This window comes from Hoplias malabaricus, chromosome 4 (assembly GCF_029633855.1).
Source record: "Hoplias malabaricus isolate fHopMal1 chromosome 4, fHopMal1.hap1, whole genome shotgun sequence".
NCBI classification, from domain to species: domain Eukaryota; kingdom Metazoa; phylum Chordata; class Actinopteri; order Characiformes; family Erythrinidae; genus Hoplias; species Hoplias malabaricus.
In genome coordinates, this window is record NC_089803.1 from 51,296,074 (window position 1) to 51,322,683 (window position 26,610).

General features: G+C 38.1%; 1 protein-coding gene across 2 annotated transcripts in view; it reads left to right on the top strand.

Moving 5' to 3' along the window:
* cped1 (cadherin-like and PC-esterase domain containing 1) overlaps positions 1 to 26,610 on the top strand; it is a 93,490-nt gene that overhangs the window by 36,393 nt on the left and 30,487 nt on the right. For both annotated transcript variants that reach the window (XM_066669919.1, XM_066669918.1), the window contains exons 7-14: positions 3,368 to 3,498; positions 5,790 to 5,862; positions 6,406 to 6,558; positions 7,127 to 7,231; positions 7,462 to 7,607; positions 9,178 to 9,236; positions 10,485 to 10,671; positions 12,111 to 12,279. In XM_066669919.1, the coding sequence (XP_066526016.1) occupies positions 3,368 to 3,498; positions 5,790 to 5,862; positions 6,406 to 6,558; positions 7,127 to 7,231; positions 7,462 to 7,607; positions 9,178 to 9,236; positions 10,485 to 10,671; positions 12,111 to 12,279 (1,023 nt within the window). The remainder of the gene's footprint in view (positions 1 to 3,367; positions 3,499 to 5,789; positions 5,863 to 6,405; positions 6,559 to 7,126; positions 7,232 to 7,461; positions 7,608 to 9,177; positions 9,237 to 10,484; positions 10,672 to 12,110; positions 12,280 to 26,610) is intronic.

A 26,610-nucleotide genomic window follows, 5' to 3' on the forward strand; every position in this document is an offset into this window, starting at 1 on the left:
CTCATTAATTTACTTCAATTTTAGTCTAAAACCTACACATATGCACCAACTACAAACTAAGTTGGAAAGTTGGAATTTATTGTATAATAAAATAAAAAATAAAATCTGTGGTTTGTTTATTCTCTTAAGACTTTATTTAACTGAAAATGGTACAAGAATATATTTCCTATATATTTCACTGGCCAACCTGATTGTAATTTGTAAATATAAGAACATTTTGAAATTGATGCCTATAACACACTCCAAAATCTGGGACAGAAGCATGTTTACCCCTGTATTTAGCCTCATTTATTCTCAACGTTAAACATGAATAAACAGATTAAACCTTGGAAGTGAATGTTAAAAGATTTGATTCTATGTAATTTCATCATGAAATTTTTGCACGATGTGAAGAACAGCTGCTGTGTCCAAATAATGCAGAAAACAAAAACTTGACAAAAATTGAGATGTTTGCTTTTAATTGGACAGCGAATATCTCAGGACGTTGAAGCTTTTCCACACATTTTAACCTCAACCCGTTTATTAATCGACTATTAGTTCACTATAAGCTGGATGTGGACTAGATCATTGTTGGAACCTCACATTGTCAGCTGTTGAAACTCCTTTTTGTAAGCCATCTGATCTTCATTGCTGTCCAGCTTACCACCATGAGCTTGGAAATCAGCTTGGAATGGTTGACCATGATGAAGGCAGCATTCTAGTATTCTAATGTACACTCTCAGAAAAAGGGTGGCACAGTGGCGCAGCAGGTAGTGTCGCAGTCACACAGCTCCAGGGGCCTGGAGTTTGTGGGTTTGATTCCCGCTCCGGGTGACTGTCTGTGAGGAGTTGGTGTGTTCTCCCCGTGTCCATGTGGGTTTCCTCCGGGTGCTCCGGTTTCCTCCCACAGTCCAAAAACACACGTTGGTAGGTGGATTGGCGACTCAAAAGTGACTGTGTGTGTGTTGCCCTGTGAAGGACTGGCGCCCCCTCCAGGGTGTATTCCCGCCTTGTGCCCAATGATTCCAGGTAGGCTCTGGACCCACCGCGACCCTGAACTGGATAAGGGTTACAGATAATGAATGAATGACTCTCAGAAAAAGAGGTACGAGTACATTATTGGTCACTTAAGGTACAAACAGTGTAAATGCACTTTTAAAGGTACAACAGAGGTTTTAAAGTTCTGTTGTGTTCCCTAAAGGTACATTACATTCTCTTGTCCAGAAGGAGAGGTGAATGTGAATCTTTATTATAGATCTGTGTAAAATAAGGACATGAACTGAGGTGTATGAAATCAAAACAAATTTCAAATCTAATTATAACAGAATAAGGTACAATATTGTTCTCTAAATACAAGTTCTGAATATGTACCTTGATGGTACCATCACAGTGATCAGTGTAGGATATGGAATTGTCCAGGTGGGTCAAGGTGAAGTGACACCCTAATGGCTTTGAAGGCCTGCTGCAGTGGTAGGCAAACCGATAACAAACCAGCGTAGAGGGTAGGCAGGATGGGAGGGGACCAGTCTCTCACTTTGAAACAATGGGGATGAGGGCAACAGGACATAATTCATTCATTCACAAGGGTCGTGCCCAAAATATAAAAATAAAGAAATAATAAAAGAAAATTCAGAACTGACACTATTATCACTTTAAACATGTAGGAGCTACTGTTTGGCAAAGGGATAGGTCTTAAAATATCCGTGAAAATCCATGCCAGCTGTTTAGAACAGACTCTGAACACCCAGTTAAAGGCAAATTTAGATGTTGTGCTCTAGGTCGCTGTTTATGATGAGGGTGTAGTGTTGCTTAGTTTGTAGACAGTGATTGTCTGGATAGTATACCACATGCCTCCTTTTTGGATTTCCTAATACATTTCTTAGGTTGTCCTTGGATGAGCTGTAAGCCTCCTGGTTTCCAGACCTTCAAGCAGCAGAGTACTTTACTCCCAGAATGTAGTGTGTTAGGTTTTGCATACAGCATTTAAGGCATAGTTCTATAACTGATTGAACTCAACAAAACAAAATTGACCTCCAGAGAAACGATAGGCAAAGTCTTTGTTCCTTAAACAAGATGAACATACAAAGATTTTGCACTTTCAGTACTTGCCATATGCTGCTCATTAGGTTTTTATTGCTTTGTAAGTGTGCTCATCACAAGCAGAGTGAGGAGGAGAGAGTGTGTGACATATTTCAGTGCATTTAAGAGGCTTTAGGCAGATCAAGCCAGTCTGCATTTGGAATCCACATGTAGATATGAAGGAGCAGCAGCAACATGTTTTAAATCTTTACAAACAATTGCTATTCAAAAGAATCTATATGTTTTTGTGTGTGTACTGTGTTGTATATTTGTGTGTTCAGGTTTCTTTTTTAATTTTATTTTACTATTATTCATTTTTTAATGCAGACCTGTGATATTTACAGAGAGAGAGAGAGGAACAGAGCACTCATAAATCAGAGTAGCCATATGCAGCGCACTCATCTCATCTTCATCTCATTTACAGTCATAAACAAACTCACTACACACTGCTGCCACCTGTTGTGCCATAACCAGCAGGCTGAGGGTTTAATGATTGCTTTCAGAAGGCAAAATGTGCAACCGTGTGGTTTCTCCTAAGTCATAAGTGTAAATACAGTTGAAACCAAAAGTGTATACACATCTCACGCCACACATTTCAGTGTCTCAATGTTTATTTTGACATCAGTCAGGGAATCTACTTTGTTTAATCAGAGGAAACCTTAAAATTAAACCTTAAAAATATTAATTTCATTTAATTATATATTACTTATGAATCAGATTCACAATATACATTTTACTGGAACAATATTTTACACACACCATGTTGATTGTCTCTTTAATAAGTCGGTAGGATTCCAGAAATGAGTGTAAAAACCTTTAGAAACATCTGATTGGTTGTTCATTGTTTAATTTGAAAATTTCAGACCACTGACCATTCACAAGTGCAGGATGTGTCCAGAGGAACAGGAGGAGACAGGAACAAAACACACACACAAAAAAACGTGATCAAAATAACAGAGATTCAGAGTACAAGGCGTGGGCAGATATAGACTGTACATATGCTTATGTTTATTAATCATTAATTGAGATTGGTAATTAATGCATACATTAGCTGAAATTAATTTTAATGTTAATCCAAGTCCCAAATTCACAGAGTCAGTACCAAAGTTATGATGGCATTTCTCGCTCTGTTTGCCCTGTATCTTTGTTCAAATATTGCCTCCTACCGGTGAAGAAACAAATGACATGTCTTATGTTGCCATGTCTATAGGAACTCAGAAACAACACCTTGCTTTTTTTACACAGATGTTTCCTTTTGCTGGACATATCTTGCAGCACTAGCACTGAGTGTACAATTTTTATGTTACAGCTGCTGGGATTTTTTTGTGAGAGGCTGGAGCACCCAAAGGCTCGCCAGGCATTTGAACTCATGAAGCAAGTCATCAGTGAGGTGCTGACTGCTGCTATTCTAGCCACAGGGGAGTCCAGCTCACCACTCAGGTTTCTGTTCCATTCATATGCTCATACACACATACACAGTTATTCAAATATACACAGCAGCAGACTGTTTACCCCAATATAAGTTACAAAAATAGCTTGGTGAAAAATCCAATGCAATATAATGTCCCACTTGCTCCAAATGTAGTCAGAAATTGTAAAAGAATTTGTTGCTCTTTTTCTGTCCCTATGATTCTCATACATCCATTCACACGAACACTCAGATATATATAAATGTGCTGTAAGGCAAATTTGTAATCATTGGCATACAGCTGTCTCTGAAAACTGGAACAAACTAACATGTTTGTAAAGCAAAGACAGATAAGACACGACGTAAATTTTCTCTGTACTTTGTAATTTGTAGAATGCCTTGAACCATATTAGCATTAATTTATTCGTTCATCTTCTTCATTCATAATTGCTTCTTCCTTGTCAGCTGTTGTGGTTTGGGAGCTAGCACTAAATCATTGGGCACAAGGCAGGAACACACACACAGGGTGCCGGTCCATCACAGGAGAACATACACACACCCAGTCACCACATAAGCTTGTGTACTATGTGTATATGTAAAGTGAGTTCAGTTTAAGGCAAGTGTTTAATGATTAAGCCATGCATTTTAGATGATGGAGTGGCAAGGTGGCGCAACAGTTAGTGTCACCGTCACACAGTGTGTGATGCCCTGTGACCCTGAGAGCAAGGAGACGGCGGACTACTGTTGGCCCACTGAGGGCAAAGTTGGAGGTCCACTAGTGCGCTGGTGATTAAACAGAATTTTTGACAAAATGCCACATTTCATACATTAGGTTCTTTAATTATCCTTTATACATAAGTTTAGTAAATCATTTTAATCCAGCACAGTGTCAACATTTTTAGCAGAATCATTGTGTATTAGGCATACACATTATTATATCTCTCAGAGTTGTTGGTAATATTTGTATTAGTTTGTTTTCCAGAATAAAAGTCTCTGTGAATGTAAAATCTGTTTGAGGAGATTATAAATGAGTTATATCCGGTACAGGACAGTGATCTGAGTGGTCCGATGGTGGACTGTGGTCTACAGTCAGTGGTGTGCCAGCCTTTTTATGCCAGTGGACCGATATATGCTCGCTGTCTGGGGATGGACTGGCACCTAATCCGGGGTGTGTACCTGTGTTGCACCCAGAGATTCTGTGTCGGCTATGGACCCTAACTGGATGAGTGCTTACAGACAGTAAATTAATATTATGTTTCATGGTTCTAATAGATGAGTTAAAGCTTCCATGACTTCTTTACTACCAGGCTTTACAGTTAGGTCGGCCATCTTGACAAAGCCGTCCACTCCCACAATTCGTTCACGTTTGCGCGTGGCTTTTTTCCCTGTATGTCCAGTGATCCGTGATGAATCAATCCATCCCAGTAAACAAGAAACGTCCCTGGACGTTCAAAATAGGTCTAAATGTAGTCTGCCCGTCAAGGACATATTTTAAACGTCAATGGACGTCCAAATTACTTCTTAATAAGTTAGTTAAGTGGTGACCAATCGATAAGGTCAGTGGACGTCCAAAATGCGTTTTATACAAGTAATTTATTTCGGGACCAATTAATAACGTCAATGGACGTCCAAACTACGTCTAATAGTCTTCAATGTCTGTGTTTCGACGTCTTTTCAACTTTCATTTTCAACCGTTGATTAGACGGCAGTCATTACGTTATTTCAACGTTGAATCAACGGCTAAATGTTTACTGGGATTGTAGAAAACACCCAATAATAAGAGATCCTTCAAAGTTTTCCGTTCCAAACACGCGTTCTGAAGTATAACACAGTGTTTAAGACGAGCTGTGTGTCGTCTCTGAGTTTCCCTGCGGCTGTGTTTACACGAGATCTGAGCATATACAGTCCATGCTTGTATACAATGTTTTGAATCATTTATTTTAATTTGCACTCGATTCATGAACCGATTCACCCAATGAGTCGACTCTAAACTCAACCCATCGTGCAAGTCCCTCAAAGTGTCCAACAACCACACACAGCACATAATTCACGAAACATCAGTGGATTTTTATATCTATCACCATTTCTTGAGCTTTGATTCTCGAGCACGCGTGTGGGCGGTTACAAGGTTGTTGCCCTGTTGTCCACCACCGCCCGGTCATAAACAAGAACCAGTGAATCAACAAAGGTACCGCGTTGACTAACCGATTTTCTGAGGGAAACCCTGAATACATAAGCTCTGAGAGAAAGGAAAATTGGCTTAATTGCTCTCTCTCTCTCTCTCTCTCTCTCTCTCTCTCTCTCTCTCTCTCTCTGTTCATAGGTGCCGATTATGCTTTCAGTTACTTACCTTTACTTTGCACTACAATGACTCGGTTCATCCGGTGGTGGTCAGGGTAAGACTGGACACCTGGTATTAACATGATGTTTATTGCCATATATTTCAGACTCCTTAAGAGTTTAACAAAAAATTAATGTTTAGGACATAACATTTAGAAATGCTAACCTCAGAAGAGATTTTGAGCATTAGTGGATGTGTAAATTTGTTTTTAGAAGTTTAGAAGTCAGACAGGATCAAGAGGTACGTCACTGTTCTGGGGGGGTCCCAGATAAAATTTCAGTCAAATTTCTTGTACCCCTTCAGCTTTCTTTAATACCAAAAAACGGCAAACATATTTTCTCATCTCCCTGCTGCTTTCATAAGATTGATGAGTTTTCTTTTACAAGGAATGTAGCTGCTATTTTATCTTCATCATTCCTCCCACATTTCTCAGAGTGTCTGTAAATGCTTCACAACACGTGGTGCGATGGAAACTTGGCTTTACATTCACTGATAAAACTACCTAATCGGTTTTGGACACTAGATGGCAGACCAAATCCACCCTTTATACCCTCCAGCAGTTCAATTCCTTTTTCACTGTCTCTCCTCACTCACTTAGGTACAAACTGACTTACACTTTGACGGTATGAAGGATCCAAAGTTGAATGGACAGATCACTAAAGAGTATGTGTTAGAAGATATGTTGAGGCTGCTGGTTCCAGCATGCAGTCACAATGATGGATGGCCTGCTCAGGACACAGCTGAAATTAAGGTACAGAAAAAACCTATATGAGCATTTCAGAAATCTATAAACACTGCCTACTCCATGATTTCTTTCCATTTTATACTGTGAAAACGTTTAAATGTTGTAATGTTAGTTTTTAGCATGATAGATTGTTTATGTGCACATTTATATTTCATTTATTTAATTTCATTGATCTGTACAATACATTGTCTCAACAATGACTCATTGCTGTAATATAATTGTTTTTTTTTATTATTATTTATTTATACATTTTTCCCCTTTTTAACATGACTTTCAAGTGCAGTTCCACTGTTTATCCTTTGATATTTTTTAATACAATATTTGTTTTATAGAATTTCCGTTAAGTGCGTTGAGCTGCGTTTATGTATGAAATGTTCAATACAAATGAAGTCTCTATAATAATGAATAATAGTAAAAAAGTTATATTATATTATTATTTTTTACTCTATTAATTTCTGTTGTTATTAAACTGGCAGTTATTCTTAATTTACTCAATCATTCTTAAATTTTCCATTTACTCAGAGATTCAGAGTTTTGAATATAGACTTGATTTGAATGCTCTATCTCTGTGCAGTACAGTGATTGTGTCTCGCCAGACGGTTTTTGTTTGTCAACGGATGAAATGCAGTTACTCCTTCAATTTTATCAACATCTAAAGGCACCAGACAACTTTCATCTGGTATGTCACTATTGTTTAATTCAGTAACTGCTGCTTATTACACAGATGTCGATCGTTGTAACAGTGCTGACTATATACTAGAGCAATATGCTACAGACAGCATATACTTGTAATAGTTACCTCCATCTTTTATTCCCCTTTCATTTTGTTGCATACTTTAATGTAGAGATGCTTTTGGAATGAAGACATTGATTGTGGTATTCCTCTTTTTTGTGTGTGTGTCTTCACAGCTACACCCAAGATCATCTAATTTCTCCAATCTCCAGGATGATCTCATTCAGAAGTTCCCTGCTGCAAAGGTTAAAGGGAAAGGGCCAATGATCTCAGTCCTGCTCCAACAGCTCAGCTCTTACTTTACAAAGAACTTTACAGAGAAGTAACTATCATACACATATAACATTTCTATTCCACAGTTTTGTCTTGAGGAAACATTTATTCATAATAAACCCTATTGCTGGAGGTTAAAGCTTTTATTATCCTAAAATTAATTAAATTTATATTTCCTATCATGCATTATCATATTAATACATTTAATAATATTAATAATCTTGACTTCACATCTGTTAATTATTTATTTTTCTTAGGTACCAATGATTTTTTTCATATCATGACATCTAACAGTACATGTGTAATAAAATGGTTGAGTATTTTGTTTCATTTTGCTAATTCTGTAAAAAAAAAAAAACATTATTATTAATAATAATAAACTACAAAATAAAATTCATATTTAAATATAATATTTAAAAGTAAAATTTCTCTTTTAGGTACTGCATGAATTTAAATACATGTGATATATGCATGTTAGCATTGTAATGTGTGGTAAGATGTCTGCAAGTATGTTCTAAAATATAACATCAGGCAGATTATTTAGCAAATGATTTCATAAGAGTACTGTATGTTGTAGATATTGAACTGCAGAAGTGTTGAGTTGATACAAATATTCTGCACTTTTCACTCTATAGAAATATATTTCCTGTGATGTTAATCCAGGCAGTAGTGCCAACTTCAGCATATTCCCACATTTGCCCTATCTGCTTTCTTTTGATGAAAATATTTATGTCATTCAAATAAATATATTCACACTGAAGCAGACCAAGAAATTACTTACACTGTCATTATGTGTGGGATAAATATAATTGATACATTATAGAGTAAAACCAAATGAGCAGAAAAATCCTTATTTGGATCACTGGTTTAAGAAGCACAAGTGTATATAATCAAATATCATTCACAAGCCTGTTACAGTCTGCTTTTTTCCCCTTTCTAATCTTTCATAGCTGTATCAGCCTGAATCACACACATAAAATCCATCTGTCCAGATGTTTGTTTAAATAAACCAAATGCTTTTTTTTCCTGTGGGGTCTGGAATAATCAGTTGTTTTTATGTTAGTGTTATGATTAAAACAATTAGAGAAATCTGACTTGCCTGCTGCTACAATAGAGGCTGTTGTTATAAGTGTATAAGTGAGTTCATGTTTGAGAGAGAGAAGAGAGAGAGAAGAGAGAGAGAGAAGAGAGAGAGAGAGAGAGAGAGAGAGAGAGAGAGAGAAAAGAGAGAGAGAGAGAAAGGAGAGAGAGAGAGAAAGGAGAGAGAGAGAGAAGAGAGAGAGAGAGAGGTGACTAGTTGCAGCAATCTTGAGGCACTTTGTAAAAGTGGTAAAACACATCCTACATGGGTCATTATCATGTCTGGGTCGCTGAAGCTCAATCAAAAAATAAAAATAAAAATGACAAATTAGAACCCTTTAGCAAACCGAGGCTACTTTGTGTGTTCATGTGTTTGTGTGTTTCCTTATGTCTGGGCACTTAGATGTGAACAGGGAGAGTGACAGAAAATCACTAATTTTAGTGTGACTGGATTTCCTCATTAGTGGTTTGTTTGCCAGTTTTATTAAATATGTGTGTAGAATAAATAGAATTAATAAAGAGCTTTTTTTTCCCCACAGCCAGGATGACCATTCAAGTCTTGGACACAATAGGTGGCATTCAGATACATCATATTCAGGTATTTCCAGTTCATTAATATATGCAAAATTAGAAAATATGAGTTAATGTTCCTAACTAAATAAAATATTAATGGCATGACTGTGTCAGTTGTTGCTCTGTCGTAGAAATATTGCAAGTTCAAACCTTGATTATGTTTTATCTGTTTGAGGCTAAGAGTCCGCCAGTGCATTAGGGCATACCTGGCCTCACGCCTTATGTGTGGGTAGGGTGTTCTCCCTCTCCCCATCGTCATTCAGTGCAATACAAATGCAAGCATGTGTTGGCTGAGGCGACATATGGCAGTCAAGTGTGTGAGATGTCCTGTGATATTGCATGAGCAGCAGTTCTAAAAGATGCACTTTCACTCTTATTGGTTGGTGGTATTGTATTGCCAGTGGTAATATGACATGATTTACTGATTTGTGAAACTACAACCAATAATTTGTACTAGGCAAACACACTGACCAGTCACTGGATAAATATCACGCACCTTGTATCTATATTCACTGTCCATTTTATCAGTTCCACTGGCCATACAGGAACACTTGTTTTGCAATATTTATACAATTACAGACTGTAGTCCACCTGTTTCTCTGCGTACTTCCGTTTCCCATATAACATCCTGATTTTCAATGGCCAGGACCCCCATGTGACAACCAGTGAGCAGTTATTATTTGGGTGGTGGATCATTCTCAGTGGTGCAGTGGTGGTGATGTGTTAGTGTGTGCACAAACTGTGGTGCAACAGATGAGCTACTGTCTATGACTTTACATCTACAAGGTGGATCAACGAGGTAGGTCTGTCTGACAGAGAGGACAGTGCGTGGACACAGGGTTTAAAAACTCCAGCAGCACTGATGTGTCTGATCCACTGAGAATGGTGGATTACCCAAATCGTACCTGCTCTGTGGTGCGCTGAGGGTCCTATCCATTGAAGAACAAGGTGAAATGGGGACAAGAAAGTATGCAAAGAAACAGGTGGACTACTATCTACAAAGAGCTCCTTTATGGTCCTGTATGAACAATGAGGTGTTCGAGGTAGGTGTTCCAGTCCAGTGATTGTTTATTGTGTATATTGTGGAATATATTAGATTTCATGTTATATATGTTTAAATGACTTGTTCTCTATATAAATGTGTAAATTTAATTTCACTTAGAAAATTAACCAAACGTAACTTGTCCAGGGATTTTAAACGGGTATCTAATAATAACCTTTATTTTGCAACAGCTGGCATTTGTTTGATTGAAGTTATTCTATTGGTCTATAGAAAGGTGTGTGGATCCCCATCTTTGGCAGCTGTACACAGATCCTCCTCTAGTTCTGGCTCCACCCTTTAATCCCTGGGTGAAAGAATACAGGGCTGAAGTTCCATTTGATGTAATCACAATACGGATCAGGCCAGAACCTATGAATGCACAGTGCCACGTTCACCTTGATGAGCACAATGGACCCAGGTACGTCTGAATTGTAACAGTTCATTAAAATTCTGTTCACCGTATAACCTGCCCACTTTTCCAAGTGTATGCGTTGTTGAATTAACTGTATGTTTGTGCCAAGTCATGCAACCACTAAATAAATGCCTTGACACACACACACACACACATATGCAAACACACCCATACCTCAGCAATGGAACAATGAACAAAGATCCAGCCTGGTACTGTTCCAGCTTTCTTGCACTAATCATCCTCCACCTCTGATGTGTCAACTCACGATCTTGTTGGCCCTTGATTGATTTATTAGATTTATTTCTGGAGTTGCGTTCCCATGCCTTCTGACCACCTACACACACACACACACACACATTCAGTCCTAGATTACAGTTTAACATAACATGCCCCTTTTTTATTGTAGTGCATGTGCTCCTCTCAGTGAAAGAAGATGAATTAGAATTTTCGAATGTAATGCTGAAGTACACATTCATGCCTGGAACAAAAATATAAAAATCCCTCTTTTTTTATATCTGAAGTGAAATAATGTCATTTTAAAATATACAAAACAGGGAGTAATGTCACATGAATGGATTACTTTGCTAGCAGACCTGAGTGAGACCACAGACTTGCCTGGAAATATGCCAAAAAGAAGCCCAGAAAATGCTGTGACAGACTGGGGGTAGTGTTGACAGGTGCAGACTAGGATGAAGGCAACTATCATATTAGTGTTATATTGTTCAGTGTTTAATAAACTGAGCTGAATCGGCTAATGCTTGACTTGGTTGCTCATGTAAACAAATAGTGGTGTAAAGTTTCAGTGTGGTTCTGTGAACATTATGTTCATGATTATGAAATGATAACCATTTTACCTCCCAGTGGATAATGTGCACTAAAGGACATTTATACATGTGTTGAGATGATGTTGTAAGATAAATAATATTTTTTGCATCATGGTTCCTGTCACACGCACCATCAATCTAACCATAGTGTGCTTTTCTGGCATGAAATCATTAATTTGTGGTGTATAGGGCCAGAACCATAATTAAGGAAATATATCTCATAGAAATACGTCATTATACAACACGGTCTTAGTCATCAAGCAGAATACTCATGTGGATACCCTTAGATGTATAAATAGAAAGTAATATATACAAAAGAGGTTTAAATCACCCATGAGGTTTAACATGTGCGACGTGTTCAGTTTAGTAAATCACTTTCTCAGTTTAACTAAAGTGTGCTCTTAGCTTATAATTTCCTCTGCATTATAATATGTGATCAAAAGGAATGAGACGTTATACTGGAATCAATTATATACTGAGGAAACTGAAGGCCTTATATGTTCAGCTGAATATTTAAGTCCCTAAATATATGTTATGTCTGATTATTATCAGACTACAACATCTTAGGGTTAGGGTTAATCATGCTCTGTTTCTCAGAACTCTTTTCGCTGTTTTCCTCAGAATCGCAAACTACCCTGTTGGCCTGGGCAACAGCCGAATCAACATTTTGGTCATGGATGAATCAGGGGCAGAGCCTGTCGTCATGACGATATACACTCTGCACATATTCCGGGAGAGCCGACCCAGTCTGCCCATGTTTGACGAATATGTGATGTGCGGCTTTGTACAGGTACAAATGACTCATGTAAATACACACACTATTAGTTCTGTACTGTTTTTGCTATGTCTTGTTAATAACAAAGAAAGGCTCTGGGATGATACACATGGGAAAAAAAATTCTGTGTAATATATATGTATATAAATATATTTCTTAGAATAACTTGGAATAACATTGCCTGTATAGTTTAAAATCACTGTAGAAATCAGGACTACTTCCCATATCCAGCACATTCTCTTTTGGTTAAATTGCTGAGTATTCCTTTTCTCAGTATTCGGAGTGTTCATGAAAGTTGGCTGCTCCTTCCTCTCATAATTTTAGAAAAACTTTGCGATCAGACAACAAGAAAGTGTAATATGATTGAAGTATGGATTTATGGCACTTAGCAGAGTGGTGTCTGTGTGGATGTGTGTAGACCAAGTGTTCTGTGTGCAATGTGATGGTGGTGAGGAATTGAGGAAATTGGTGGCAGATCATTGGAAGCAAAGAGATTCAAGCAAATTCCACCATTTGATGCTAAATCCGAGCTTTCGCACTTCAGCATGACTTCGGCCGTTTCTGGTGTGTGAAAAGGGAAGAGGATCATTCAGCATGTCTTTGATTGGATGTTTTTAAAAAGCCTTCATTTTACCATCTGATAAGTTATAAGTAAACAGGAGCTGTTATTTTTCCCAGATCTCTAGTTTTCTAATTTGGAAAATTCAACTTGTTAATCATTCTTTTAAGCAAATGAATCATTTTACCAAATTTGGCCACAATTTCCCATAATCCACTCTTTTAACACAGCCTAGTGAAATGCTAGTGCTTTTATTAGGCAACGTAAACAGCATTCAGAAGGTAGATTATAGAGTTTTTATGTTGTTTGTGAGCTGTGCTGCAGTTTTCTCAATTAAAACATTTAATATTGATGTAAATGTTACACCTGCCACATTCCTGGTGAATCCTGACTGGATGATAGCGTTCACGATCCCATTTAGTTACTTGCTTAAAGATGCACACTCTTATTGTAAGAAATGTGCCAAAATGGTCAGTCTACCACAAAGTCATATGACAAATATATTTAGAAATTGCAGCAGACCAACGTATTCAAGTGTTGGAGATGTTTAAGTGAAATATGTGACGAATAGGAAAGATTGCTTTGAATATGGTGGCTGTTTTATTTTAAAATATCAGTATTGTTTCAGTATTACTGAATTGCAGGCATGTGCAAATATTTTTTGAACACAGTTGTGAGAATTGTAACCAAGAATTAGTTAACAAAAATAGGTTATGCATAATTTGCGAATGATCAAATATGAAAGTGGGTGGAGCTCAACAGACTAAATTGCAAAGTGCTTATCTTAACAACCTTCAATTTCAGTGCAAATCTCATTTCTTCCCCTTGATCATGAAATATGGTCACTGATATAGTAGTTTTGTAGCGGCTGTACATTATGTATACCCAACTCAGCCACTACATCGCTAGCTGTTCACAGGGGTCATCAGGTAGGCACCTCCCTTGAATTAACCCACAACACCTTTGCAAGGCTCAACAGTAAAGTCTGGCATCTCAGACCCAACCCCCTCCAAGCCAGCTATATAGCCAGTTATATAGTTATATAACCCTTAGGCTATATAACCTACAACCGTAAAACCACACCGGCCTAAGAGGCTGTGTCTTGATCCACTGAGCCCCATTCATCAGTGTGCACTATAGCGACCCCCGGAGGCTAATCAGACCCATGCAGTGCATCTGAGTAATGAGAGGGACTACTAACAGATGATGAAGGTTAATGTCTCTATGATTTATTGTTTGATCTTATAGTATTTCAACAGGGTTTCTGTACTATGAACTTGAAGCCCTAATTATAATACACATTCATTTCACTGACAAGGAAAACCGAACCAGCTTAACCATGCTTCAAAAATACTTTATTAAACGTTACAGTGTTTCTTAAGAATGTAAGCCTTTTGTTATTGATCGTACTGCATGACATTTAAGTAATATAGCAAATTCATTTAGTTGACAGATGAGATTTCTTATTTGTGTCTGTGCATATGGATGTGTGCAAATTTGAAGCGTGCGCTTCAAAGAAAGTTCATTGAAAGTTGAAATTCTGTTCTTGCATGGCTTTAATTTATTAGTCACATAAACCATTTTAGGGTTTTTAATGGGCTATAAACATGGAAAGCAATGAACATTCAGTTAAAGGTGTATGTAATAGATGTTTGGACCTGCTTAAAAATCCAGGCAATTTAAGGTGTTAATAAACTCCTAGGTGTTTGTATGTGTGAATAGTGATGAAACAGATCTAAACCATACATCTGTATTAACATTCTCAAACATAATAGTTTCATTTTTATATTTAGTTCTGGCCAAAAACACAAGTTTAATTGTGCCTTTAATTCCACAAGTCGCTGTCCCACACGAACACACACTCTGCACAGAAGAGAACATTATGTTTAAACAAGATTAATTACTGAAAACATGGTCAGTCTCTCACATGCTCTTACCGTAATTTTTTCATTTTTTTTTTGCACACACACACACACACACACACACACACACTACAGTACTACAGCCTATGCTTCTGCCTTTCATCCCAGCCATAATGTAGATATTCAGGTTTCAGTGCAAGCTGATAGGGCTGATCATGGCCACAATGATAGTGTGGATCTGTCACACTTCTCCACAGCGAATAACCGTGGCAGTGTGTATTGATACAAAGGTCACACTAGACTGGGTCAAAGTCAGGTTGACTGCAAAACTAAATGTATTTTACATGAGAACTGAAAAATCTGAAACTTTACATAACTGAGGACCATTGTTTCACATTAGATTCACATCCTGCATTGACTGGTTTTAGGGTTAGGTTTTAAGATTCATGAATAAGTAATGAATAAGTGAATAAATAATCACTCTTGTTGTTTCTTATTATACACACACATGTGATTGGATTGGATTATTAGAATTCACAACACAACACAACACCACAGCAGAACACTGCTTTGAGGAAATAACTTTGGCTGTGCAGCAGGTTTGTAGTCATATTTTAAAAGGGTGCTAACAAGTTTTTCCCAAGCATTTGTGTTTGGATGCTATTTCAGGGCATGTTTATTCTTGTACATCAGCTGGTGGGTCTCTGCACATTTCTAAACTAATTTGGATGCATAAAAAATATGAGCACAATATGAGCTGAAACCAGACACTGAATGTGAAGTCACAAGACTTAAACGGTAAATAAACGTGCCGAGAGAGAAGCAGAATTGTTGAAAACAAACAGCGTACCTCTTTGGTTTGTGCAGCAGAGGAATTTCTGCAAATATTTTGAATCTTTTGTTTATTTTGCCACCTATTTGCAACCCCCAAAATGCATAATGCCCAAATTGGTGCTTTGTTCTGATGACTGGCTCACGAAATATACTTCATACATTTTTTTTAACTTATTTGTGTTCAGTTTTAAATGTCAAACCATGACAAGAATCATGGAAGACTTTTGCCTTCCTCTTGGGAATGTTATGTTGCTCAGTATGTTACTCTGTAAGGGTTTGTAGCGTGCCTTTTCTACTCCTCTTGAGATTTTGCTTGGTCCCTGGCATTGCTGTGCAGCTGGATGCTCTTCAGGCAATGTGTCACCAATCAGAGGTCTGGATTCACACCATAAATACAAGGGCGGTAAACATTGCTTTTGTTCCCAGTGAGAAACTGCTGGGGTGTCAGAATCCAGGGCATATTTATTTTCCTTTTTTTTTTTCGTGTGTGTGTGTGTGTGTGTGTGTGTGTGTGAGAGAGAGAGAGAGAGAGACAGAGAGGCGGTAAGGGTGAGCACTAACTGTAAGATTTAATCCATACCTCAAGATAAAAACAGAATAATCTACCTTCTGAATGTTATCATATAATGTTATATATGTCACTAGTTTTTAATTTAATGTTTATAATTAAACTATATACTGTGAACTGGCAGCTAGATCGAAGAAAATGAACAAATGCTACTTTCCAAACAAAAAAAGATGGAACTCAATACAAAACGTCACAAAAAATAAATTAATTAGTTCATTCATTCATTGTCTGTAACGGCTTATCCAGTTCAGGGTCGCAGTGGGTCCGAAGCCTACCTGGAATCACTGGGCGCAATCAGGAAGTGGTTACAGACAATGAACGAAAGAAATCATTCATTCATTCATTCATTTCATTCCAATTCAGGGTCGCGGTGGGTCCAGAGCCTACCTGGAATCATTGGGCGCAAGGCGGGAATACACCCTGGAGGGGGCGCCAATCCTTCACAGGGCAACACACACACACATTCACTCACACACTCACGTACACTTTTGAGTCATCAATCCATCTACCAACGTGTGTTTTTGGACTGTGGGAGGAAACTGGAGCACCCGGAGGAAACCCACACAGACACAGGGAGAACACACCAACTCCTCACAGACAGCCACCCGGAGCGGGAATCGAACCCACAACCTCCAGGTCCCTGGAGCTGTGTGACTGCGACACTACCTGCTGCGCCACCGTGCCGCCCAAGAATAAATCAATAATCTTTTTTTTATTTGATGCCAGCATCATGTGTGAAAAAAAGCAAAAATACTGTAGAATGTCTGTAATGCTGCCAAAAAAAACTAATTAACTTATTTGGCCACAGGGCATTGACATGATTGGTCTTAAAAAGAAAATCTTATAGAGGCTTTCAGAAATAATATATGGAAGGATTCATCATTGGGTGAAAGGCTGCATGGGCAAATAATGAAACTATTCAAGGATCATGTTTCTCAGTGTAAAATAACAATAAAGGTGGACATTTCTTCATCTACGGTACATAAAGTAATTGAAAACTTCAGAGAAAACGGAGAAATCTATTCAAGGTACATGGCCCAAAACCAATATTGGCTGACTGTAGTCTTCAGGCCTTTATTCTGTTGTGGATACACTGTCAGAATATTGCTGTCACTGTGGAGGTACCCTGGAGAGTACATTTCTGTACCTTTATTACAAATATTATTGTGCCATATTCTAAATTAACTGTAGATATAAAAGTTGATTTGATTTCATATGTCCCATGTAATCTGCAGGACTTATTTTACACAGTTCTGTAAGGAAAGATTACAGATATTCACCTCTCCTTCTGGAGAAGAGAATGTAATGTACCTTAAGGGAACACAACTGGACTCTAACACCACTGCTTTACCCTTTATTCTGAAAGTGGATCACAGCCTGGGGTTCGAAAAACCACTGTGACTATGAACAGTTTTTGTTGCATCCACAAACGCAAGTTAAAACACTATCGTGTCAAGAAGAAACCGTATTAATTCACAGGATCCAGAAGTACTGCTGCCTTTTCTGGACCTGAGCTCATTTAAAACCAACTGAAGTGAAGAGGAAAATGTGTTAGACGCTGCGCACTTCTTAATTTAAAGATTTGCATGGTTGCAGTCATGTTCTCATTTGTTTTAATATTTCAAAATCCAGCTGTGTTTAACATTTTTTTTTCTATAAACAGATTGTTATATATAACATCTCTGCAGGAAACTCTTGAAGAAATGAATAACTTTGAGTTAATTGCCATTTTGGCTGAGATAAATATGGTTTTATATAGTCAGGAATATTACAGTTTATATTACATGTAGTTATTTTTATATTAAATATGGCCAAGATTTAATATGTCCGGTTTTAACAGACTCATCAAATATTCATAATATACAGCTTTTAAATTGTTAGTACAGCGTTTTAAATGCTTTCTGAGCTGAAAAGGCTGCCTTTCCCTCGGACGATGATTATAACGCCTGTTATTAGCGATTCATGTTCTCATGTTATTGTGGCTGTGGTCTTGTTCCACTGGCTCTGCTTGGCTAACCACACTTCATTAGGAGATATGCTAAAAGATGCTTTTGCTGGTGACTCATGCTCTGTTTTGTGTGAAGCACCATGCAGCATATGGCAGCATATGCTTGTATCTGATGTGGAGCTAACAAGCGCAATTAAAGCGCAGCTCTTTTGAAATGATTGATTTGCTGCTAAATGAATGGAAACTGTGTGGAAAATCAACATCTCTTTGGTTGTGGTAAACCAAACAGCTGTAATTTATAGCAAATTGCTAAAACAGCGATAAGATATTGCTAGTGCTGCTAAAAGTGCTGCACGCATCATGCTGAGAATTCTACTATGCATTTAAATCTTTCAACTACTATAGTGACATTTATCTTGCTTGATGTGCAAACAGACATTTGTGTGGGAGGACAGGGAGTAGCAGGAGCATACCAGCGATGGCCTGGGAAATAAATAGGGGATTTTGTGTGTGTGTGTTGGTGTGTAGATTTGTTGGCTCTGAAGGCCCCATGCCTTCACGTTCCTGATAAATTACTGTGAAAGAACACACCCATTGAACCGGCAAACAAGTCAAAATTTTGAATATGTTTTTGTGACAAATTAAATTGAATGTCCCTGCCCTATATTATGAGTAAAATTACCTTGTCCTAAGAGTACTGATGTTAATACAGAGATCATTTTAACTAATAGTTTTCTATCTGTAATTCACTAATGCCAGTTCCACTCATGCACTTTCTTTCAAATATAGATTTTAAATTACACATTTTATTGACAGCTCATTTAATAAAATGTATTTACAGCTGTCATCATGCTGTGCATTTGTTTCATTTACCAGCAAAACACTTATTGCACAATTTCAGTGAGCAATATTGGTCATTTTAAGGCATGATATATGCAATATGTATTGTATGGAGCTTTCTTTAGGATGAAATTTTAACGTATTTATATATAAATTTCAACTGTTTGGGCATTACTTATCTTTAAATGCCCAAAGGTTTCAGCAGCCAACAAGTGTTTAGCACAGCTTGGAACAGTATGCTTCTCTCTCTCTCTCTCTCTCACACACACACACACACACACACACACACTCAGTTCATCTGTGTTTATTTTTTATTTGCTTTTCAATTTTTTTTGGATTCGGGTTTGTAAATCTTAGAACCATAATGCTTTTCTGTCTTTCTCACTATGAGAGCTGTAGGAATAGTTTTTGTGGAGGAAACTACATTTGGGAGCAGAAACCACAGTGTGGTTTTGGGGGAACTGGAAGTTTTCCTGCTGAAGTGATGGGCGTTTTTGCGCCTGAAGTTGACATTCAGACATTGCCCAAGGAGCTGGGTTATTTAAAGTGAAGCATAACAATTCATTGAACACCAGAACAAAGCTTGAATGATTTGTCTTCTAGATGTGAAAAAATTGTGTAACAATAGCAAAGCATATGAGGCAAATACACAAAAGTAAATAAACAAATAAAAACAAAAAACACCATAGATGCTGTGTTTATTGTTTGTGTGTGTGTGTGTGTGAGAGAGAGAGAGAGAGAGAGAGGAGACGGAGATGCATGGGACAGGCACGGTGGTCTTTAGGGAAAAACAATGCTTCAAACTTAATTCTTTCCAACTGTACAGCGTTTAGGGATGAGCCTTTATGCGTCAGAAAAATCGTGTCATTTAACCACTTCCATTCACACATGCATCTCCAGTGGCATCTAAAATCTGTACGTAATGCGCCCTATGTAAAAACAAAATCCGAACCAACTGGACTGGTGCATTGCAAGTTTGGAGCTTGTCTTTAGAAACACAATGGATTTAAGAGTTGTGTCCAAATAATTCTTTTTTTTTTTTGTGAATTTATCATGATTTTTGGCACAAAAAGTGCTATCTCAGTTCTTTGCCTTAAATTTTGATGACCACATTTAACATAACAAATTTAATATATCATTTAAAAATGTGAATACATTTTAACTAATTATTTATTATTATAATAATACCTATTTTAATAATACATACAGTTCTTATCATTCTGTATCTATATCTTTTTTTATTTGTTACTATCTATCAGTACCTTTTGAATTTGTAGATTAATAGTGTCATTACGCTGTAAGAAAATGAGTTTATAGTAATTGCCAACATATACACATTATTCCAGGCTTTTAAATTGAAGTGTAATTTTGCAGCTGGTCGACAGCCATTTTATAGCATACACACTGACAACTCTAAAAAGTAATGTGAATAAATTGTGGAATAACAACAAACATACTGGGCTACACTTAGAAACACAGTTTATATCGTTTTGGGTTTGGGTTTTTAAGTCACATTTTGTGTTCAAAGTAATGCAAAAAGTGTTGTCCTTAACCAAACACATTAATATTATCTAGGACAGAATGTGTTGTTTTTAATACGTCAGTTTTAAGAGCAGACAAGCTGTGCACTTAAGCTCAACTCACTATAATGCACATTGTCTTACAGTTTTCATTTGAATCACATTTTGTTTTCAAAGTAACACAGAATGAGATGTCCTTAATTAAGCACTTGGATATATCTAGGACAGAGTGTTTTCTTTAAATACATCTGTTTTAAGAGCAAATGTATGACTTTTATGCACAGACAAGAAGTTCATCTTAAATGTAATCCATTGTTCAGGCCTTAAAATATGAGTGCAGCTATGGGCCAATGAGGAAGAGCTTCAATTATTTTGAAGCTGAACTGCACATTTTCTTACCCACCGTCTGATCCCCTTTTCTTAATTTTCTTTCTTTTTTCTCTCCTCGTCTAAGTTTGCCTTTACATTCCTCCATGCAGCAGGCAATGCACACATTGTTAATTTTCTTGCTCCATCATACACACCTCAGCTCAGAACGTAAATTAGCTGCTTAGCTGGAGGAGATATGTAGTTGGTGGATAGTAGCAAGTTACATTTGCTGGTTACTAGGTTTCTATTATTATACATTAATATATGACGTGGGCGGCATGGTGGCGCAGCAGGTAGGTGTCGCAGTCACTCAGCTCCAGGGTCCTGGAGGTTGTGGATTTGAGTCACGCTCCGGGTGACTGTCTGTGAGGAGTGTGGTGTGTTCTCCCCATGTCCACGTGGGTTTCCTCTGGGTGCTTCAATTTCCTCCCACAGTCCAAACCACACATTGGTTGATGGATTGGCGACTCAGAAGTATCCATAGGTGTGAGTGTGTAAGTGAATTTGTGAGTTGCACAGTGAAGGACTGCCGCCCCCTCCAGGGTGTGATCCCGCCTTGTGTCCAGTGATTCTGGGTAGGCTCCGGACCCACCGTGACCCTATACTGGATAAGCTGTTACAGACAATGAATGAACTATATGACTTATAATGTGACCATATGTTGTCTATTTTGTGATAAATGATGTAATATGTATGTTTATAGGGTATATATTTTAGGTATCAAAGAACACTCAACAGCTGTGTATATTATTGTAAAAGAGCTTTACACAAATTACAGTCTCTATATAAGAATAGAATATGTTATATAATAAATACTATATAGAACTTATATTTTTATTTTTTCAAAATTACTACTATTCCTTCTATATTTTTCTTTAATCATAGTACTATGTTTATAGCGACTGCTGGTTTGTAAGAATCTCTTTGCTCCATTTAGAAGCAGAAAGTCAACCTCTGATCTCAGTGTACGGTCAGTCCCATGCCTGGAGTTGTCATTAGTTGAATGACCCTTACATCCCCAACCTCTTTCCTCATCTGTGGATTCTATGTCCGCAATTAGCAGAGGAAAGCTATCATATGTCCTCTTGGTACTGCAGAGTCACAGAAGAGGTCCTGCTTAACCAATATATCCTTTTCACTGCAGTGTTGCAGAAACCCATGAATGTCTCCAAGACATAACGGTCCATTACGAGATTTTTTTTTTTCCTCTCAGCATGGCAGTTGGCATATGCTTGACATTCAGACAAATGGCTCTCTTCTCAAACTTAATTTGTCTGACCCTAACCGCAAGGACAGAGAAGAGAAAAAGAGAATGTCAGAAACCTGGAATATTTTCCAGAATCCCCTTCCTCATATGGTTTGATTTTGATGAATTGTGGATTACTACACAACGAACATGGCAACTGCATATCAATAAATGCAGCACTGCATGATTTCACTTTGGAAAATGACCAAAGAGAATCCACATATGGGCTTTCTCTTTCTTGTCTGTCAAATCACAGGTTCCACTGACGTGAATCGCAGTCTATGAAAATAAAACTGCATTTTGGTTTGTGCTGCAAGATTCTCCCACCAACTGCTATATCATCTTGTCTCTACTTCAATTCACCACATCCCTCTCTTTTTCTCCTTCCATGGGTCACTGCGATGTCCAGGCTATAGATGGGGGGATGGACCACCAGGCATCCCCTTCTAAAAACACAGAGTCCATTCACCCCAGCAGGCTTTGAAGTATTCTCATGTGTCAGAGATTCTGGTGGAGGACATTGTCAGGCTAATGGGAAAAGCTTGCCTGGATGTTGAGGCAATTTGATTTTTAATAAGTTGAACAAGGCCTAATGCCAATGTAGCAGGTATGCAAACAAACGTCACTCCCTCCCACAATGCACTGATACATACAGTCTCTTTCTATTCTATGATACCAGTGTGGCATAACAGAGGAATATGTTAAAAAACAAAAAAAACTAAATACCTGTTTTGCCTGTTGAACAGATCTACTGCAATCCTTATCTTGGGATTTTGGCAATGGCTTTATCTTCAGGCTGAAGTCTGTCATGAGATTACACTGCTGAAATTGGACAAATAATTACTAAAATAACTTTTCAGGGGAATAAAATACAGTCCTAAATTTTAATGCTCTGGTTCTCAAAGTTGGCTGGGCAAGGCAAATTAATGAAGCATGTTTGAGCACTCCTAGCACAATGTGTCCGAGTGGGGGCAAGGGGCATAGCCACGGGTAGATTAAGGCCCCCAAACTGCCCACTCTATCGTTCATAGAGAATTCCCCACATGTGAGTTTATGCACGTGTGTGTGTTATTGTATGTGTTCGACTTGGTGTGTGGGGGTTTTAGCGGGCGAGGCGTTATTCACCCTCCTCTGCCAGTTCTGCCAAACAACAAGCCTTTTCCCTGTTCACCTTTTTAAGGTTGTTTTAAACTGAATGGGTTATATTAGAGTAAAAGTAAAATATTTACAAAATAAAATATAAATATTTGATTTATATATAAATGTTTGATGCATTTGTATCCTGAAGCATTAAAAATGTTTTTTTTAAACTACTTATAGATAGACAGTAAAACTAGTGCTAATTTATCATGTATTATGAAGTATCTACAGACCATAGATTACTGCCTGTGCATCTTCTGAAAACAACAGCATAGTAGGGCTACAGCTCATGATTCTCTTTTTTCTGTGTTCTGAAATAATGGCCAGTGCTCAGAAAAAACTGACAAGATGCCACATTGCACACTAATGTTGTAATACATTTCAGCTTAAAACTCTCATGACTGCACAACTTACATAGTACTTTTGTAGCTGTCACAAAAAGCTTTATAGTTGTTACCACATAATGAGTGTTATATTTCTTATGAATTCAACTCAGTAACAGGTTTGTCATTTCAGCTGCTTGATAAGATAATTGCCCCATTTGAAAGATAATTTTAATCACCGCATTTTTTTTTCTTCTTTTACATAATTTAACCCTACATGCGTTTGCCGTTATGTAAAAATGTTCATGAGCAATTTCCAAATAAAAAAAGAACCAATTTGAATGTATTTTGCTTTTCTTGCAAAGATACCCTTTTGGAACTGAGAGGTTTTAATCTGACAACATCGTATTTCTATAACCTTAGTACCAGTTTCCAGCTCATTGTGTACTTGTGTGCATGGGTGTGTGTGTTTTTGTACATCTAAATGGTGACAGGGAGCAAAGCACTCATTTCCTCACATTGTCAGGAAGGTTTAAGTTGAGCGTAGCGAGGGCTTTGAAGTGTGCCAGATGGGAATTCATGTCTTGTGATGGAGAAAAGCACCACTGTGCATCTCATCGTAAGCGCTAGATCACCCTCACCAATGCTTCACAAACACTCCCTCTGTTCACCTCAGCCCAGTTATCCAAGGCCACAGAGTGCACTCCCACAATGCTTCACTTCATCTAACCTTATTAGTCAAAGGAAAGAGCAAACCTGACGTACTGTGTCACATTCACACAACGTTAAATGGAACACAGGTGTTTTTTTTCTGGCTGGAATATAACTAGCGAAGGTTTTCTTTTTGGGGTCTTAAAGTCTCTGTTCATATTGACAATCTGAAAAAGTAAACAGAGGCGTGAAAACTTTATAGGTCGATGCTGCATGGCCATCTGCTGCAGAATAGTCCCCTAAGGTCCTGGAAGTCCATTGAGCGTCCGCCCCCACCCCCGGAGATAACTTATAATTATAGATAGTGTTTGGTAAAAACAAAACAATTGCTTCAGCTGTTTCGCAGCAGACATGACTGCCTGTTCCGTGCTGTAGGCATTTAATGCTTGGTCATTAGCCATGGCCTAATGGTTAGAGAAGAGGGCTTTTGGACTGAAAGTTTGTTGGTTCGATTCCCATGACTTCCAGGAAAATTGTGGGTGGTGGGTTAGGAATACATACCTTCTTTCTACACTCATTGTTCATTTCGTCAGCTCCACTGGCCATACAGGAGCACTAGATAGCTCTAGAGTTGCAGACTGTAGTCCATCTGTTTCTCTGCATACTTTTTTATCCCAATTTTACCCTGTTTTTCAATGATCAAGACCCGCCCACAAGACCACCACACAGCAAGTATGATTTGGGTGGTGGATCATTCTCAGCACTGCAATGACACTAACATGGTGGTTGTGTGTTTGTGCTGGAGTAGAGTGGATCAGACACAGCATGGTACTTGAGTTTTAAACACTGTCTACTCTATTAGACACTCCTACCACATTAGTCCACCTTGTAGATGTAAAGTCAGAGACAATAGCTCACCTGTTGCTGCAGTTTGTGTTGGTCATCCTCTAGTCCTTCATCAGTGACACAGGGCACTCTTGGCTGGATGTTTTTGGTTGGTGGGCTATTTTCAGTCCAGCAGTTACTTAAACAATCTAGCAGCACTGCTGTGTCTGAGATTTATCCACCACCCAATTCATGTCTGCTTTGTGGTGGTTCTGTGGGGTCCTAACCATTGAGGAGCAGGATGAAATGGGGATAAGAAAGTATGCAGAGAAACAGGTGGACTGCAGTCTGTAATTGTATATGTCTAACACACTAACGCTTCACTGTACATTTCAACAAATGAAAGCAAACATAGCATAGAATCATGGGGAAAATGGGGAGCTATTGCAGAGGAGTTACAGCAAGGCAAATTAATGCATGAAGGCATGTTTGAGCACTGCTATCATTGTGTGTCATAGTGAGGAGGACTCCTTGATGTTCTTGATGAACTTTTTCAATGAGGGTCAATGGTTCCCAAAACTTTTCTGCAGTGTTTGGGAACCCTTTGGCCCACATTGAAAAAGTTGAACATCAAGCAATATAGTTGTACAAGGAATGAACACATGTACTGTAGACAGATTTTAGTACACAAATGAACACACACACACACACACTTCTTTAGTTGTTCCCGTTAAAGTGCTATTTTTGGTTGTTAAAACAAAAAAGTTTTAGAAGTTATGAGGACCACTGACATGTGCTCACAATTTCACAGTACAACTAAATGTGAAATATTCTTATCCATGTAAGGACATCTGGTCCTCACAGATATCTAAAAACACGCCCCCTGCACACACACACACACACAACTGTGTCCAGAGCTGCTGCAAGGATCAGTTCTGGAAATGAAGGGATTGTAACTGATCAGTGTATGCGCGTGATCAGACTGGGCTTTTGAAGTCTGTCAGATTGAGCTGCTCACACAGAGCTAACACTCTCCCAACCAGAATAAAACAGAGAGAGAGAGACAAACAGGGAAAAAGAGATGTACCACCCACTTGGAGAATTTTATGTAGCAGACAAACTAATGTCATTCTGATGGATGTGTATATACCCCTATCTGCTATAACATTAAAGCCACCTCCTTGTCTCTACAGTAAACATAATTTTTATCAGCTGACCATATAAGATCAATTTGTTCTACAGTTACGGACTGAAGTCCATCTGTTGCTCTGCACACAATGTAAGCCCCCTTACTTGGTAATGGCATGTTACTGTGTTGTGCTGGAATGAGTGGATCAGACACAGCAATGCTTTTTGAAACACTGCCCACTCACCATCCAGTCTGTTATTAAATTAAATCAAAATTAATTTGTATAGCCTATCACCACCTTAGTATGTTGTTATGCTCCTGTGTACTGATATAATCATAGTAGTGATAGTAAGTAATGACGCTGGTGGTAATAATAATAATAGGGCAGCACAGTAGCACAACAAAGTCTCTGAGGAGTTTGTTGTGTTCTCCCTGTGTCTGCGTGGGTTTCTTCCGTGTGCTCCGGTTTTCTACCATGGTTTAAAACACACATTGGTAGGTGAATTGGCGACTTAAAAGTGTCCTTAGGTGT